Raw genomic sequence first — 19972 nt, forward strand, 5'->3', positions numbered from 1 at the left:
CAATTCATAAGAGAATATAAATTCTTCAAGAGTAGGAATAATTGCGTTTTGCCCAGAGATGTAAACCTACTGCATCCAAATAAGTACTCAATAAAATTTTCCTGGATTAATAAAAGGCTCATAATTTCAGTTGGAGGGTTTTTCCATCTATTTCTACTTAACTCATTGGGATAAAAGTGAAATGACTGTATGCATTCATTTACTTATAAATAGTTAATGCTTACAGTGTGTTGTGATTACAAATTCTTTATAATTTGTTGCAACTATCATATTGATTAGTACATGATCAATGTTCATAAATTTTCCAAGTGATCTTGACAAGAATGTACATTTTTTCATTGTTGAATACAGGAATCTATTAGTTTAAGCTTCACATTAGTTCAATTCTCAAATATTAAGTATTTTAATTTTTGACTGCCTGATTAATTACTTAAATGAGATGTATTAAATTCTTCTACATTGATGTTGGATTTGTCAATCTCTCTTTCCAGTTCTGTCAAATTTTGCTTTATACTTTTGAATCTATGCTATAAGATGCATGTAAGTTTAGAATTCTATCATTTACCATTATATAGTAAAGCACCTTATCTCTAATAAAAGTTTTTACTTACAGTCTATTTTACCTAATATTATATAGCTTAAGCCATTTTAAAAATTTTTAAACTTTGTATGTGCTCGTGTTTTAGGTATATGTCTCACTATCTCAACACCAGGGCCATGCTGAGCCTTGTTGGAGCCTGAGACCAAAAGAAAAATATGTACTCCTATATACATTTATAAAATATCCTCTTATAGTAGGAACCAAGTAGAAAACATTAACAAACACTCTATAATCAAAAACATAGCTATGTAAAAGCTTTCATATTACCCAATCTGTTTTTACACCATTGTCAACCTTTGTATGAGGCAGACACAGGAGAGCCTTATAGAACTGTTAGGCAGGGATTGTGGCTGACTGGAGTAACAGCTCTCATTGCTAAGTAACTCGGAGTTATAAAACAACAGCTTATTTTTACTTAAAATGTTTACATATTGTTCCTCACAGATTTTAGTATTATTTTGCCTTTATTAAACATTACACTAAAATATTATTTATCTTGATTAATAAGTTTTCTGGTGCCTTCTTAAAATTTGTGCCTGAGGTACTCCCTCACGTTACTGCAGGCTCTGCTCAGACAATGGCGGTATACTATATTTTGATGTGTGTGACAATTATTTAAATTTTTTTTACATTTATTTATTTTTGAGAGACAGAGAGACAGAGAACAAGTGGGGGAGGGGCAGAGATAGAAAGAGACATAGAATCTGAAGCAGGCTTCAGGCTCCAAGCTGTCAGCACAGAGCCCGACACGGGCTCAAACCCACAACTGTGAGATCATGACCTGAGCCAAAGCCAGACGCCCAACTGACTGAGCCACCCAGATGCCCCATGTGTGACAATTCTTAATTCTAACTGACAAGTGTAACACATTTACATTTGTTATATTTATTGCTATATTTTCTGTATCTCTTACTTTTTTATTTCCCTCTTTCTTTTTCCTTTATGTCAGAATAAGAAAGATGTTTCCTTTTTATTCTCTGTAGTTTGGGAAGTTACTACATTTATTCTCTTTTGCTGTGTTATTCTTAAATAAAAATCCTGCTTAAGTTAAAATTTGAAGTATTCCACTCTCTTCAAGAATAATTCAGGGACCTTTGATCTCTTAAATGCAATCATCACTTCTGTCTTAAAAGCTACTTTTTCAATAGACTATAATTTTTGAAGCATTTTCTAGTTGACAGAAAAATTGAGAGACTGATACAGAGTTCCCATATACCTCCCACCCCCACCTATTCACAGAATTCTTAATTTTCAACATTTGGAACCGGAGTTGTATGTTTTCATAAACAGATAAACCAAAATTGACACATCATTATTATGTGGACACATAAACAGTCCACAGTTTAATGTTTACTATACTTATGTGGCTGTATTTCTATTTCATCCCACTGATCTATTTCTTTATTTTTGCCAAGACCACATTGTTTTAATTACTGTAACTTTCAGGATATGTCTTGAAGTCAGGTAGTGTCAGTAGTCTGACTTTGTTCTAGTCTTTCAATATCGTCTTGGCTATTCTGTGTCTTGTGCCCCTCACACAAACTTGATATGGTTTGTTGATATCCACAAAATAAATTTCTGAGATTCTAATTGGGATTACTTTGAATCTATAGATAAAGGTAGGAAGAACAGACATCTTGACAATACTGAATCTTCCTGTCTATGAACATGGAATAACTAGCGCAAGTGTTTTTCGAAGATTAATAATATCACCATGTGCCAGAGAGGAAATGAAATTCTAGGCCTTGATTCACTAAATATACATCTAATATAGATTCTATAATATGAACTGTTTGCTACTTAGAAAAATTAATTCATTAGTATTTACAAGATAGATTATACAATGAAATGCATTTAAAGTAAAATCCTTGTGTGAGCAAACAGAAGACATTACTGGGAAAGCTTGATGTGTAATAAAAATATGACTCAAGCTAGTCATGATGACTCATACTTTTGGACTTGTGTGCTCTAAAGGAACACACTTTCTAAAATAACAGGAAATATTCATTTACATAATAAGCATTGTAGAGTGTGATGTTGGCACCATTCAAATTATTGAATGGTAGGAAGGCCTATTATATTAAATGTTTTAAGCTGGCTCTGCTATTTATAATACTAACAAAAATGCATACTGATAGCTTGATTGTAGTTAATTCATAAAAGCCATGATTAATGCTATAAAAGGGTCACAAATCAGAGCCAAAGAATAAGAGAAGTATTCATGGTTACTAATAAATTGCTCTGTGAATGCTTGGCCACCCTTGCAGGTAATGATGTCACAGAATGATGAAAGAATAGCTAAGTAGCCAACAAAGTGCCAGTCCTTGGCAAAGGCACTGATTATTACATCACTCTTAGCCAAGAGCCCCTGAAAGATGAACATAACTATTAAAAGAAAATGAAAAATCATTAGGATGCAAGTATCAACTGATAACACATCTCTTAAAGCTGGAATTTATCAACATTTGAATTTTTAGAACAGATATAGAGAAGAGAATGAGTAATGGGTGTATTGTAACTATGTAACCATGTTAGTTGACATGTAGTAGACATACCTAAGCTTCCAATTCCTAGGTTGTATTCTGCATCTAAGAACTTGACACATACTTTTGGAAAGTTACAATGGAATTCTTGAGCAGGTGGACCAGAGATATATTATTGCAATAAAGCTAATAGCACAAGTAGTTAGGAAATTATTTAAAAAAAAAAAGGGAAGTAGGGAGTGGAATCAAACCTATGCACCAAAATAATACATGGTTGAATAATTCCATGATATGAAATTTTAGAATAGGCAAAGCTAATTTGTAGTGACAGGAGGCAGGATGGTAGTTTCCTGGGACTGAAGGTTGGGGAGGAGGCATGGACTGTAGAGGAGCACAAAGAGTATTTGGAGAGAAAAACATCCCATATCTTGAATATGGCAGTGATCACACAAGCGTTGCTAAAACTCATCAATCTATACATTTTTAAATGGGTACATTTTATTGTATGCAAAACATACTTCAGGAAAGTTGCTTAAAAAAAATCACTAGTTTTGCAAGATATTATCATGGTTCAAATTGAGTAAAGGATACAAGGAATCTATTTAATTTAATACAATCAATTATTTAATTGTACATGAATTCACAATTAAAATGAAAAAATTCACTTAAATTTTAAAATACATGTACAAGTAAGTGATTGTTATCCAAAAATTAATTATTTAAAAAGCATAAATGTGTTTCTTATCAAATGATTCATTCAGGGTTAAACGCGGTGTAATCCTGAATTCTGCTTTGAAATATTCAACTCTGCTTGTAAGTTACTGAATGGTATATAGTCTTTTGAGATTTCTTTTGCTCTAGATTAGCCCTTAAGTGTAACAAGTAAATGATTCATTGTTTCAGTCATTTCTAGAGAAGAAATGTCACAAATATTCTAAAATTATTCTCTATTAATGAATATACAATGATCATTTATGGTAAGCACTACATATTAAAGTCAAAACCTTACAACTGCCAATACAATATCAAAATCTGTCAGAGTTCCTATGTAGTAGCAATGAGGAGAATCACTGAGCCTCCCCACCACGGTAGATGTTTTAGGTATCACAAAATACAATGAAAATTTAAGAAAAAGTAAGTGTGGCTTGAAGTTTAGCTTAAGATCACCAGGGCTTTTGGTAATACTTTGTCTTGAGGTTTTGTTTGTGTGTTTTAGTAACTTATAATTTTATGAGTGGACAAAAGAAATGAGATTTACCAATGGAGTTATGAATTAGTTGGTCTTGCTATTCCCAGAATAATTAAACACATATTCTAGCTACTACTGTAAGTCTTAATCTATTAAGTGGGTCAGATATTAACATAAGTGAGATCACCCAGATATAAGGCTATGGATAGTAGAGAATATGGTTGAAACCAAATAGTGTTACGGCTCCAAAGAGGGTAATTGTTACCCTGAGTTATAGTTGTTGCCATGGGTAAATGTAGACGTAGTGTTGGATTATTTTCCGATTAAGAGAATCCAGAGATGAGGGAGGAGGAGGAGAAGAAGGGAAAATTCTTGTTGGAAGTTAAATAACAAATTATTTAAACACTGTTCCCACCTGTGGACCACCTGTTTGTGCAATCAACTTCATAAACAACTAAAGAATGCTTTATACAGAAAATTCTCTGGAATGGCTATGTGTAAGAACTTGCTTCTGAATTCACCATTCTACTCCTTTCTCCTGACTTCATTCATTTTCACTTCCGCTAAAAACACTTTCTTATAGGACTGCCAATTGCCAAGAATTGGCATATTCTCAAGGCTTACGTTTTCATCTGTTTGCCAAATTGCTGTAATATAATTCACAAAAGCCCTGTTTATTGAGTAATATTATTAATGGTTAGCATAATACTGTGAAATTGAAGGCATTCTTTTTGGATTATGTCCAGATCTTTAAAAAAGAACATTGGTTCCAATAGGATATGGATGGCTTACATTAAAACTTATTATTTTGAAAAGTAGAACAAGGTGAAAAGCAGTTGAATAAGAATCTTTTCAAATTATTTCAGATATGTAAGTCCCACATGTATTAAAATATTTTGATAACAAAAAGAGAATGTCATACTTATGAATGCTTTATAAAATCATTTCTCATTTTCAACACATTATTGAAAATATCATAGCACTGAGAAATCATTCAACTTACCAGTCTATTGACTTTTTTCCTTCAGCTACATTTACCAAACTTTGCTAAGTGAATGATTTGTTGCTTTTTTTATTTATGGCTATATAATTATCAAAATATGTCAAGGAAGAAAATAACAGAAAAGTCAACATTTTACGTTTGTTTCTAAAGGAAACTAAATGTCTAAATAAGAAGCAGTAAAATGTATTCTCAACCTAAATTATAGTTAATTACTTTGCTAGTTCATAATCCAACAGTCACCACCTGAGACCAAGTCTGAAAATCCCAACTAGACTTCTGAAACCAATCATGAGCCTTGATTCATTTAATGGCTCTATTTTTAAGGGGAAGCATGAAATCATCCAAGAATCATAAAATATCAATCACTCAACTGTGAGCAATTAAAGAGAGAGGAAGGTGGAAAGATGGGATATCAAAAGGAAAAGGAGATGGGGTGGGGGTTGAGGAGAGAACTAACTAGTCAAAATAAAGCAAAAGAAGCTTAGAAAACAACATATGTGAAACCATTGCCCAGTCCTTAGTTTGAATGTACTGCATATATTCAGATCAAAGTGCCTTACAAAATTCAGCCCAGAGAGTTTTTTAACTGGGTTAGTGGTGAGTTTGGGGAAGTGGGGTGAGGTCAATAAAAGAAATCACTGATTGCAAGGGAAGTGTCATTTTAAAGGATCAAATGGAGAAGACACTAAGAAAATTAGAATAAATGTCACTTTAACTCTAAAATCAAGAAAAAATCAAACTGGCAACAACTTAAAACATACAATTATGGCTGAATAAAGAGTGAATCAATCAAGTTCATCCAATTAATTTCCTTTCTGGGACAATATGATAAGCTGCACAATCAAACATAGTAAAATCAATGTTTCTTAAAAAGATTTTTTTCTCATGATATACTAATCAAACCAAATTCAAAGCCTCTGGATGTTAGAAATCCAAAATATGTAAAAGATTCCTTCTTTCGAAGCAATTATCAACCAGTGGTGAGGGCTAACGTATAAATTAACAGTTCAATATAAAGCAATGATCTGGAGAATAAGTTCAAAGGAACATCTGAATCAGAAGATGAAAGTTTTGGCTTGAGCACATAGAAAGAAAGAATACTTAACCCAATCAAAGACTGAGTTGAAACTCAGGGCCAGGACTATATTCTAAATGTGCTAGAGGAAGTCTGCATTGTAGGTAATATGCTTGCCACTGAACTATATGCACTAATGTTGTCTCTGGAAACAAATTAGATCAGATTAAGAATCTCAGAAAACAGAAATGGAGTTCACCAAAACCTTGACAGGTGCTTCTTAAAAAGCAAGATGTTCCAGGGCTCTGAGTGACTCAGTCAGTTAAGCATCTGACTTCGACTCAGGCCATAATCTTGCGTTTCGTGAGTTTGAGCCCCACATCGGGCTCTGTGCTGACAGCTCAGAGTCTGGAGCCTGCTTCAGATTCTATGTCTCCCTCTCTTTCTGCCCCTCAGCTCCCCTCCCCTCCCCTCCCCTCCCCTCCCCTCCCCTCCCCTTCTCTTCTCTCTATTGAAAATAAGTAAACATTTAAAAAATTTAAAAAGAATAAAAAACAAGATATTACATGATATCCTCAAAGGACAGAGAGAAGTAAAGTGACTAATTAAAAACATGTACAGGGCAAGGTTTAGAACACAAGTCAAGTAGGAATCTATGAGACAGTGTACATTGTGAGGTTAATAAAAGAAATCACTGATTGCAAGGAAAGAGAAATGTGTATTTTAAAGAATCAAAACAAGAGGACACTAGAAAAAATATAATAAATGTCACTTAAATTTAAAATCAAGAATCAATCCAGTTGGGAAAAATTAAACATAATTATGGCTGAACTTATAAAGTTTAGAAACATTATCTTAATTTTTATTTTAATAGATTTACAATTATTTTTACATTTAGGTCTTTAAGTCACCTGGACTTCTGTACATGCCATGAGGTAGGGCTTTAAATTTTTTTTTTTCCAAATTAACACCAATTGCCTTAAACATCACTTAGGAGGCTCTGTCCTGTTTATTTTTCATTACTGGTATGATTGTTTGTGCTGTTGTACCTGCTTTCATATCAGCTGCTATTGATGCTGGACGTCTCTATTAACAAAAACATCTCAATTTCATTTCCATTTACCCCTTTTTCCTGAAGATAGAGCTAAATATCTACTTCAACTATGAAACTTCCCTGGACCATCACAGACAACCTAAAGTAACATCATTTCTGAGTCCTTTTACTATAGATATTCAAATTAGTTGCTTAAAATTACTGGTATCAGCAATGAATTCAACTTGACTGATACAAATACATAAAGATCTCTCTGCATCAGAAGATGCTTATGTTGCACAGACACCTTTGTATAAATACCTTTTAGATGCAGAACTCAGACCCTTATTTCTAGTGCCATGCTACCTAGACACCTTAAAAAGTGTTTTATAAAACATGATAATACTGATATAACAAAGACAGCAAAGTGAGGTTTAATCTTAGTTGTTATTTTACTGATTGAGTTTATTTTATTTTTTTTATTTTTTTTTAATGTTTATTTATTTTTGAGACAGAGAGAGACAGAGCATGAATGGGGGAGGGTCAGAGAGAGGGAGACACAGAATCTGAAACGGGCTCCAGGCTCTCAGCTGTCAGCACAGAGCCTGACGTGGGGCTCGAACTCATGGACCGCGAGATCATGACCTGAGCCGAAGTCGGCCGCTTAACCGATTGAGCCACCCAGGCGCCCCTGATTGAGTTTATTTTAAAAAATAATACTTTCATCTTTTCGATGACTTTTATTTTTCTCTACCAAAAATTTTCTGAAATAATTGACATTTCAGGCTCATATCAATTATTTTTATTGACATCCAGAAAATAGACCAAAATTAAGTTAAAAAATTATTTTCACCATCCCCCACTTTTTTGTTTGTTTTGGTTGTGTTTTGTTTTTGTTTTGTTTTTTTGAGGTGTCCATGTATCAAACAGAGAACTCACATGAAGTCCTTGGGTGAAGCTTTCCAGAGAGCAGAGGCATCGATAGGGCTGGCTTGTTGTGTCACACTTATTGGCATGACCGTAGCACTGACATCTGTGAACAGGAGCAACAGACATTTCTAAGTCAACTCCACTGTGAATATATTTAAGGGCCTGTGAATATATCCACTGTGCGGATCCAACAAGGAAGACAAGTATGTTAATCAACACAAAGATCAGTTTCTCTTCTATCATGTGGATGCTCATGAAAGTTTTGCATTAATCCTAACGTATTGGGTGAAGTGCCATCAATATCCAAACCATATTGTTCTGAAAAGGTAATTTTCAAGCCTCCCTGGAAAAAGGGTCAGGGATTGTTTCTATCTATATCAGACATATGACAAACTTGCCAAGGGAAGGTATTTACTGAACCTATTCAAGTCACGGTGAAAAATATAAAGTTTAGAATAAACTGCAGAGTGAAATTAACAAATTTCAATTATTTGGGAGGTTTTTTTCACCAAAATTATATGGTGACTATTTAATGGTAGTATTATTTTCATTATGCTAGTACTAAACAAAAAATAGTTTGGTATTCTAGTAAAGATGTACTTTACTTACACAGCATATCACTCTTCTAGCACAACTCAATGCTAAATATAGTCTACATAGGTGTCCTTTCCATACTAAAGAGTATGCTGCTCTCCAGCTACCCATACTTTGAAATACTACGAGCCTTGTTCTCAAGTATGGTCAGATGTTTATAAATTATCTAAGGAACAGATTTTTTTCTCCTAGGAAAACAAATATTCTTCATAAAATTGTGAATTGTGAATTCAGGGAGGCCAAGCCCCAAGCTTACAAACTAGCTGGGAGTAGAATTGTCCTTCAAAATCTAGCTCCTTCTCTTTGACTTCAAGAATATTTTAAAAATTATATTACAGAACAAACCAAGTAAAATATTTAGTAAATCATTTCTAAGCCAGGTTCAGGGCATCACACCTTCTAAACCCAACAGCTTCTGAAAATTGATTCTATAACAATGTGGTCTTACATATGGGAAAGAATTACATACAAACCTTTCTTAAAAAAATCTTAGAGTAGGAAGCCATTTCAAAACATGAAGTTTGAAATCTGGTTTGCTCTACATCTTAATGTATTTTTAAGTAAGTATGACCACAGCCTTGTTGAAAACAAAACTCATGATGAAAAGCACCCTGCAATCAAACCTCAGTAATGAACATTACCTCCCAGTGATGGTGATTTCATCAACTGCATAGTATCTGTGTCTGAGGCTGACAGGAGTCTCAGTTGTATAGTACTGTCCGTAAAAATGAAGTCTTATTTGTGTGGCTTTTACAAACTCTTGAAGAGATGGGGTGTTATAAAAGTTATTGTAGCCAGGACGATGATTTGGTCCAGGTGTTAGGATGCTAAATGTGACATTACCATGTGAATATGGAGTGACACTGTTGATGAAAAATATTTGAAGTCATGAAAAGCCATTCATAATTTTAATAAAACAGAATCATAACTTTGAGACATTCTTACACAATACTCGTAACAACTTTAATTCTTCATTCTGGGAAAACAGACATATCTCACATAATTTGTATGCAAACAATATAGGATCATCACAGAAAAAACATAGTAAAACATTTCCTTGAGGACATAATAAAATTCTATTAATATAGATAACTTGCTAAACAATCTGAAAATCAGATTATAAAGCCCAAATGAGGCTGTAAACAAGAGATACTCCAAAGTGTTTTAAGAGAACTTTAAATGTAATTTAAAACTCAAGTTAGGGAGGAGTCTTAGAAGAATCTGCCTCAAGAAAGTTAGAGTTAGACTCACCAGTCCAGTGAGTTAGTCTATTGCTTATTATTAACCCATTAGTTTATTAAAATTAACTCCTTCAAACATTTTTTTTAAATATTCATACGTGGAAAGCTGAAGACAGTTGACAGAATCAGGTTTCTCCAAATCTCCATTATTTTTCATTCCGAAAGCTCTGCAATTTCTAGCAAAATATTGCCAATCCTCCCAATCCAGGCTGTCCTCCTTCTTCCTTTGAATCCTTATTGCTGTTGGTTGTGGACTAAGGAACCGAATGATAATATAAAACACCTAAAAATGGATAAGTTAATCATTGTCTTTAAAGTTGTAAGTTTGACCCATCAGGATAAATCAAACCAAGGAATTGTTAGTTTCAAATATAATAGCTTACTTCTTCATAATAATAATTATCAAATATTCATCAGACATCCACAAACTTGATAGCCCTATGGTAAAAGCAACACATTCTATAACTGCATATCCATCCTTATTCTTAAGGATTTTATCAACTAAGTGCAAATTTGGCATGCCTGGGTGGCAGTTGGTTGAGCAACTGACTCTTGATTTTGGCTCAGGTCATGACCTCACAGTCATAGGATGAGCCTCTGTGCAGCTCCACACGAAGTGTGGAGACTGCTTGGGATTCTCTCCCTCCCTCTCCCTCTTTCCCCCCTTCTCAAAAATAAATAAATAAACATTTAAAAAATAAATTCATTAATTAACTGGAAATTAATATTAAGTTTGATATATAAGGATATGGAAAAACAACCTTAGTTCCATGAGATAATTGTTATGTATGTTCTTCTTATGTAGTTAGAATAATCACCTTAGTTTTTATTAATTTGTATTACTTAATAAAGAGACATCAATTTCAATATTGCATATGATTTCATATAAATATCTAAAAAATACCCTGCATATTTTCTTTTAGATATTTTTATTTCATACATTATTATACACTATGTTAGTTAAGTAATATTTGGTTGCCTAATTCATTCACCTTGTAGTAGACGAATTGCATCCCCAAATAAATATATTGACGTACTAACACCCAGGACCTGTGAATGTGACCTTCTTCAGAAATAGGGTATTTTCAAATGTAATTAAGTTAAGGATCTGAAGATGAAATCATCCCAGATGTAGGCTGGGCCTTATAACAGAGCGAGGAGAAAGATCTGACACACAGAAACAAACACAGAGGAAGGCCAGTGCAAAGAGAGGCAGAGATGGGAGTTATGGAGCCCTAAACCAAGGAACACCAGGAGACAGCAGAGCCTGGAAGAAGCAAGGAAGGATTCCCCACTAGAGCCTTTGGAGGGAGAGTAGTCCCTCCAACACTTTGATTTTGTATTTCTGATCTTCAGAACTGTGAGAGAAGAAATTTCTGTTGTTTTAAGCCATTAAATTAGTGGTCATCGGTCGTGGCAGCTACAGGAAACTAATACACCTCACTATTTCAAATTACCTGATACTGTCCATTTTCCAAATCTATTGAAATAGTCACTCCTTGATTAAGCTGGGTAATGTTTGTAAACACATGTGAAACCCATGAAGTACCAATATCATTATCATTGACAAAAGAGAGAGGATGGGCTTCAGGATTCAGCCGTAACACTCTATCAGTGGTTGTGTCCTCTTCATCATTAGGAATGCAGTATCGCTGAACCAAAGGATGGACCCGAGGGTGGCTGCCAGGGCAGCGACAATGTGACTGGGTATGTAATCTGAACAGATTTCCAGAATAAATTTCCAGAATCTCCCTGTGGTTGTAAGAAGCAGACTGTAAGTCAAAGAGTTCAACAGTAATCGAATTTCTAAGGATTGCTACAATGAATATCACTATTTTAATTTTTTGATTAGTATCCATTTAATTTTAATAGTTTTCTAAACAGAATATAAAATCAAACTCATTCCTGGCAAAATAAACACACTCATAAAATAGATATTGGAAACAGTAAGTTCTTAACTGTTAACTTTTTCCATTGAGAAGCATGTGTAAGCCCTTGTCTGATTATCTAGACATTTTTTTTTAATATCATATTTTACTCTACCTATTTGTGATAAAAAAACGAAAGGTAATATTCATGTAGGTTGTTAAACTGACTTACCCCTGAGACTGAACAATAATATATTGAAAATACTGAGAGTTATAGATAAGGTCTCCAGTTGATCCATAGGAAAGAAATAAGAAAATAAGTGTCATTTATCTGCTGCTGTTTTAAGTAAAGGAACTGAGGCCAAGACCATTTTTCAATGGTTTTCTGTGACTCATCAGTACATATTCTGGCATCCTAAAGTGCTTCAGTGGCTTCAGATCACCTGGCAGCTGCCAATAGTCAAAGAATAATGCCAATTCCAGGCAGATATATTTAATTTTTCCATTAAGGGCAATACACCTGTTCTAGGTCAGAATCAGTCATTCTATTTATAGGCACTCTTCCCTATAATACCTTTCCAGACATCTCAGGTAGGCCAAGATCAGTCACTCAGGTCTAACTAGAGAAACTAGGCTTCTTCCTTCAGATTCCAGTAGGGCAATGGAGTCAGGCAGTTTAACCACTCACCAAATCACAGGAAATAACACCTTCTTCTTTTAATCTTATTGATATTTTCCAGTTGATACCAGGTTTGGAATGGGACCAAAAGTGACTATCCGGTGAAATCTTTGCCCCAGTAAAAACTTTAATAGTTCCAAAATTATTGCAGCGCTACTCGGCAGAATTTTAGATAAAGGTGATTTAAAGGATAGCAAGACTGGTGGCAGGAAATCTCCCAAATAATGTGTTCCACTGTTACAGCACCCTTTATTCATGTAGCCCTTGATTATACAGACTAGTAAAGAATGTTGATATTTCTAATGGACATAGCGCTGATCATAGCAGCACCTCAAGAACACTACTTCTCAAATTGACAAGAGCTACTCCTGTCATTTGGAAATTCACCACACTAATCTACATCTTCCTTCAAGAAATTTGAATAAACATGATTCTTTTTGGTCCTTAATAGAAGTAAACAACATCAACTCATCCATGCAATAATATACTACTATTATTATTATAATCTAATAATAAGAGAGAAACTTTAGAGGGCAGCTAAGCAGAATTTCACTTGAACTTTTCTGAACAGAATGAAAATTTATGTGTCTTAAGAATCCCTAGGAAAGATTTGCTACCTATTCTCAAGATGAGGAAATACTTGATTAACACTAGTCCAACTCTACATAATTTTTGTTCACTGGAAATAGAAAAATATACAATAATACTTCAAATTACTCATTCTTCTTATCTCCAAGTCTAATAGCTCAGCCTCTTGAGACTTTCTCAGGGATCAAAATAATCACTTTCATTGTTCTAAATTCTTTAGTACTTATAAGTTCAACAAAGCAATTTTAAAAGGCAGAGAGAGCAGTTTCTTAAGTATCCAAAACTACTTCATCTAGAATATTTAAACAAATGTATCCCAAATTCTGTAATACAACATGTTCAAAAATCTAGTTTCCTTAGAGGAAATCCTTTGTATGGGGAATAATCTTAGGGATCCCCTGGGCTTACACCAATGGGTTAACAAGGCATAAAGAAATACAAAGCCATAGGATGCTCACACCCAAGTTTGGTAAACAAGATTAGGCAAATAAGAATAGAGAAGGGGGTCTTAGCCCCCCAGAATAAAGGTGGGCCAGGGCCCCAAAATAAAGCAGGGAGGTTCAAAGGCACCCAGAATAGGGAGGGGCAAAGGCCCCAATATAGAACATAGGTATATGAAATAAACAAGATTAGATATTCAGGGTGGAAGCACCCCCAATTTAGTACTATAGCAGAAAGCTGCTTTCACAGGAATGAAGGACCAAGTTAGGTAAATAGGTAAACCGGCTATAGACTGCTGCTCTGCCCTGCAGGGCGAAGTTGCCCAGAGTGGAGATGGTTAACAAAAGAAAGGTGCCTTGTTAACTCTGAGGTCTTGTGTCCTACCTGTCTCATCCCCTAGGCTAGCTAAGATAAACAGAGGAGGTGCCTCATATCCTCTGTAAATAACCTTCCACTCAGAGCCAGGATTTTGTTTGGTATTAATCCAAACCCCTAACCCTGAATGTCTTCAAGACCCCTTTTCCCTCACGTCCCCAAGTTAATGTTCACAGATTCATTGTCTCTTTGTGCACGTCCAACATCATGTTTATAAGTCTTCTGATCCTAATAAAAATGGGGCTAAGACCCTTATTCGGGGCTCTTGTCTTTTCCCAGACATTAACCATCTCTCGCTTTTCATCCTGTGTCCCACTCTTTTGCTGGCCAAAAGAGAACTTTAGACTTAGAGTCTACCACACCTTTGTAAAGATTTTGATCAATTTCATATTATAAGAAGTTACCCAACAGAGGAGCACTAGTGAATAACAACCATAGACTAAGTCAAAGCAAACAGTGTAAACATTAATTAGGTGATATTTCTCAAATCTATAAAGATGAAAAATAACAATCTTTTGCAACCCTTACTGAATTGAATTCAAGAATTATTCTTATACCTGTTGAACTCTACACCACCACATTCACTTACCTGTTTGTAAGTGCCACTTGGTATAATTGAAAATCTTGCATTCTTCCAACAAACTGCTCTAATCCTGCAGAATACACATAATATACATCATATAAGAAGTTGCAGTTTCCCAAGCAGTGGCTGACAAATAAATAAATAAATCAGTTGAGCGTTCCACTCTTGATTTTGGCTCAGGTCATGATTCCAGGGTCATGGGATTGAGCCTCATATCAAACTCCATGCTAAGCATGAAGCCTGCTTAAGATTCTTTCTCTCTCTCCCTCTGCCCCTCTTTCCCACTCATTCTGTCTCTCTAAAATAAAAATAAAATAAAATAAAATAATCATAGTGTTTTCCACAGACATTGCAAAATTTAAGCCAAAGTGAATATTTTGCCCAGCCTGTTTACTGACCCAACTTGTTGTCTTTCTCCAGAAACTGCCTCCCCAAATATTTTTTATTTATTTTAATTGGAGTAGAATTGACACACAATGTCACATTATTTTCAGGGGTACAACACAATAATTCAACTCTATATGTTATATTATGCTCACCACAAGTGTAGCTCCCATCTGTCACCATAAAATGCATTACAATACCATTGATTCTATTCCCTATGCTGTACTTCTCATCCCTGTGACTTATTCATTCCATAACTCCCCAAATCAAATTTCTCTCTAGTTTATAAACCTATAAATCTATCATGTTATCAATGCTAAATTTGATTGTCATCTACTTTCATCTGCAATTCCCAGAGCATTTGCATTGCCAAGAGGAAGTCTCCCAACCTGTTCTATCACCACCACCCCACCCCCCCTGCCCCTGTTCTGTCTCCAAGCTCCAGAGTATCATTTTGGGTCATCTCCAAACTTAGATTAATGCCTAGTCTAGAAAATCTCCAGTAAATGAGGATAAATTGAAAACCTCCTATTCATAAATTTTGAGTTATTCACATATATCAATGGTATTCTAGCTCAGTCTCAAAATTCCATTACCTCCTGAGAATTCTTCTAAGACAAGCCAGATTCAAAGTCCACTCTGCATTGAATTAGGTGAACTTTCAAGGTGTAGGTAGATATCAACCTTAAATCACACATTGCTTCATTAATTCATTTAGCAAATATTTATTTAGAATTTAATAACAGGTAAGCCCAAGAGAATGGGAACAGAAAAACCTAAAAAAACAAAAAACAAACAAACAAAAAAACCTACCACCTCTCGGGTTTGTTATTATGCTTCTAATAATGAGGAAAATTTGATTAAATTGAATAATTCTAGCCAGAGTCTGGATCATGGGAACAGAAGAGGGGATGTGATCTACCTTATTGTGCCAATTCAATAATTATTTTTTAGGGAAATTAAATTTAGGGCAATGGCCAACTTACCAAATGACCATTTCCTCAAAAGTTCGTTTACTTGAGAGATAGAGAGAGTGCAACTGGGGGAGGGGCAGAGAGGGAGGGGAGAAAGAGAGACAGAGACAGAGACAGAGAGAGAATCTTAAGCAAGCTCCATGCCCAGTGTTGAGCCAGATGCAGGATTTGGTCCCACAACCCTGGGATCATAACCTGAGCTGAAATCAAGAATCGGATGCTCAACCGACCGAGTCACCCAGGTGCCCCAGTGTGTTTGTTTTTAAGCTATTGTCCTTTTGTCTTGATAAGAGTTTTAAAGAATATTTGATCTATCTTTGTTGCAGCTCCTTGGTGGTGATATGGAAGAAACTGGGGCAGGGTAAGGATATATCTGATGAATAAAAGATGTCGAGTAGAATTAGCACACCGAATAGTCTGAGATATTGATCTCAGAAGCAGGAGAAGATGAATGAGCAAAGAGGGTGACATCTGGCATGAGTATGTGTCTGTGTAAATGTATATGTGCACGTGTGTGTATATGTGTTTGTGCGCACATGTTTGTGTGCACATGCATATATACATATATATAGATATATATTGTAAAGGACATTTAAGAAAGTAATCAAGAATATTTTATCTATTAATATTATTTCATAAATATAAATATTTTCAAACAATATACTTTAAGAAAAAACTATGTTTATGGACTTTCCCTCTCCACCCCTCTGTCTCGGTCTTTCACGTACCCCACAACCTGAGGTCCACAGGAAGAAGGTGGACTACACAGCCTCCTGCTCTGACTTTTCAGTAAGGAGAGTTGATCTATCCTATCTGTCCAGAAACAAGTGCAAACTATTTATTAAATTGGTGTTATGAAGACAAAACAAGAAAATACTATAAAAGTCTGCACAAATTTTTAGAATTCCAACACAGTTTGCTTTAAAATGTGTAATTGAAAGAAATAAGAAAATACAATAATTTGTTCATAGGTGAAGTGGCCATCCAGAAAACTTGATAAATTGATCTGGATCTAAGACCTAAAGTTAAGCAAAGTAGGGAATGGCAGAGGAAGGATATGCCTTTCTTGAAGATAGGAGGAAAGATGGGAGGAACAGGCATGAATATGGCTAACTTATCGTATGCTTGTGTGTTTTGGTAGGGGAGTGGTGAAGACAAACAGAAAAAAACTACTCATGGTATTAATTGTCTTTCTGAGATAAGAGGTAATGAATATTGTCTTCCTAAATGAAGGAAGCTGGATCTACCTTCTGTTTATTTCTTTACCTTCACCTCTTCACACTCAAACCACATCCAACCCTTATCTCCCTAGCCTCCGCTATATAACCCTTGCTGTAGTTCCACATCCTGAATTTAAAAGTGCCCCACTGTTGAATGTTTTATCTCAAATAACCCAGAAAATACAGATCATAAAAAATATGAGATAATCATTTGTGATTTTCAAAGGCCTAATCTAACTGAAAGCAAAAATAATGAATGTTTTGATTTTGTCAAAGCCAGAATCATGGTTTTAAATTGTCAAGGTGGCTGTACTCTTTTATGCATTCATTCATTCAACAAGTATTTACTGATTGCCTATTATGTGTTAGGCACTTTCACAGGTTCCAGGGATATATCAGTTCACAAGATAGGCGCAAAACCCCAAAAACTTATTTTATGGAGCTTGCATTTAAGCAGCTAGATGAGCATAATACATGAGTAATTTACATAGTACACTAGAACATGATAAATGCTATGAAAATTTGGGGAAATTAGAGAAGCTTGGAAAGCATAGACTGGAGTTTTAATTTGGATGGTATGTTCAAGAGAGGCCTCATTGAGAATGTGGTATTGACAGGAGAAAGGGAATGAATCATTCATATATCTAGGGGCAAAATATTCCAGACAGGAGCCAATGAGTGCACAGACCCCTAAGGCAGTATGCTTGGCATGTGAGAGGAACTGCAAGGAGCCAGCATCCAGGAGCAGAATAATAGAGGGGAGGCTATTGGAAGATTAGGTCAGACAAGTAACTGGCTGGGGGGAAAGGGGTTCAGTCATTAAAAGCCTTGCAAACCTACTGTAAAGACTTTGATTTTTATTCTGAATGAAATAGGAAGACACTGGAGGGTTTAGAGGAGAGGACTGACATGATCTCAGGTTTATTCAAAAGTGTTAAGACTAGAATGGAGAGGACAAGGGTACAGGTAGTGAGACCAGTTAAGCTATTATAGTAATCCAAGTGAAAGATGATAGTAGTCAGACCAGGGTGTAGAAGTGGAGGTGTACATTTCAATACTGATAAATTAGAATTAACTTCCTATATTTTAATAATAGTTAAAGGGAAGCTCTTCTGCAGAGGAATAATAAAATATATTTTATCATCTATAAAATAAAGGGGCTGTGTTTTATGACCTTTAAAAACCATTTTAGTTGTAAATTTTGGAGTCTGAACATAGAAAAATCACATCCTCTACTGAAGAATTCATATTTGAAAAAAATATCCAAAGCAAGAAGTGAGAAAAAATTCTCTAAATACCTATAGTTAATGTGAATTATCCATTCTAAATAAGAGAATTATGATTTTGGTTTCAGTGGGAAATATCGTAAAATATTTTGAGGATTAAGATGGATTTTACTCCTTCCTTTCCTAGTTGCCAATTCCTTAACAGTAGATATTCACTGGAATAAATAGTCTATAAAAAGATTCTTCTTTGAAAAAATATTCATATGGCCAAAATATGTCTAAATAATATAAATGGGTCAGGGAAACAGACTCATACCGGAAAGATCTCATAATTGTCTACTCAGAAAACAGATAATGACTGGGAAAAGGCAGTACATCCACATTATAACAGGTGGCATAGCAAAATTAGATAAATGGGAACAGTGTAAGTAATTTAATATATAAATCAGGGTAAAAATAGGTTTTCAAAAAACCTAAATTAATAAATGTCACAGCCACTGGAAAGGAAGAAATAAAACTGCCCCTATTTGTGGATAATAGGAGTGTCTACTTAAAGAATTCCAGTGAATCTACATAAAAGCTACTAGAAAAAGTGAGCTTAGCAATTTTATATGATACAAGTTAAATATATAAAAGTCAATTCAATTCTTATATACTAGTGATGAAACACTGAAAATAAATTTTTTAAGTATGATTTGTATTAGCCACAAAACATGAAACACTAGTTATAAATCTAACATAACATGACAGTGTCTGTAGGGAGAAAAATGCAAAACAATGATGAGAGAAATTACAGGATGTCATTATGAATGGCAGAGAAAGAACAACTGAAAATTCTCTCTTCCATAAAAGCAATGAAAACTCTAGCAAAGAGTGTCAAAACAACTTCTCTGGGACTCTGTAAATTAACCAAAACTCTGCCACAATCCAGGGAGGTTTTATTTTTAATCTCTGAACATCAGTAAGAATTGCATGTTTTGGGGGGGGGGGGGTTGGCATTTTAACTTTCTCTGTTCCCATCCTCCTCTCTGCCACTCAGTGGTAACCTTGAAAATAAATATCCACGATAACAGTGAGAAACAGCAGCCTAGCAGCCACTGGAGAAATCAGAATGAAATTGGAGTTCTTACAAAGCTCCAACCTCAGAAAATTTAGTCTGTCTGACAATACCTTAGAAAGCCCATGAGCAAGACTTGAACAGACTCAGAGCTTGCCCAGTGGAAACAGTCATTTCTCTATGGATGTTTGTTGGAAATAATCAGTAGCAACTGCTTACCATCGCAGTTGCCTGAGGTAGAGATAATAGTTGGGTAAACAACAAACAAAGCAAAAAAGTTAAATAGAAAAGCTGAAGCATAAATGTCCATAGGGAGTTTTGCAAAGCTCTGAAATATTACTGGAAATCTAGAATGCCATGCACATATAAAGCCTATGTGCATGCTCAAGAGAAACCTGAGAAGAACCTAAGTTCTCACCTCTGCTTGACATTCTGGCTCTGCACAAGCAGGTAGTGGTGACTAAAGAAGACAGCTTATCTGTTTAAAC

At 35.0% G+C, this 19972-nt stretch overlaps 1 protein-coding gene across 1 annotated transcript in view; it reads right to left on the bottom strand.

Moving 5' to 3' along the window:
- USH2A (usherin) overlaps positions 1-19972 on the bottom strand; it is a 735906-nt gene that overhangs the window by 639804 nt on the left and 76130 nt on the right. The window contains exons 4-8 of the mRNA XM_047839579.1: positions 14630-14693; positions 11547-11841; positions 10188-10372; positions 9490-9711; positions 8264-8357 (exon numbers count right to left, since the gene is read on the bottom strand). Coding sequence (XP_047695535.1) covers positions 8264-8357; positions 9490-9711; positions 10188-10372; positions 11547-11841; positions 14630-14693 — 860 coding nt within the window. The remainder of the gene's footprint in view (positions 1-8263; positions 8358-9489; positions 9712-10187; positions 10373-11546; positions 11842-14629; positions 14694-19972) is intronic.

The sequence above is a fragment of the Prionailurus viverrinus genome, chromosome F1 (genome assembly GCF_022837055.1).
Source record: "Prionailurus viverrinus isolate Anna chromosome F1, UM_Priviv_1.0, whole genome shotgun sequence".
Taxonomy (NCBI): Eukaryota; Metazoa; Chordata; class Mammalia; order Carnivora; family Felidae; genus Prionailurus; species Prionailurus viverrinus.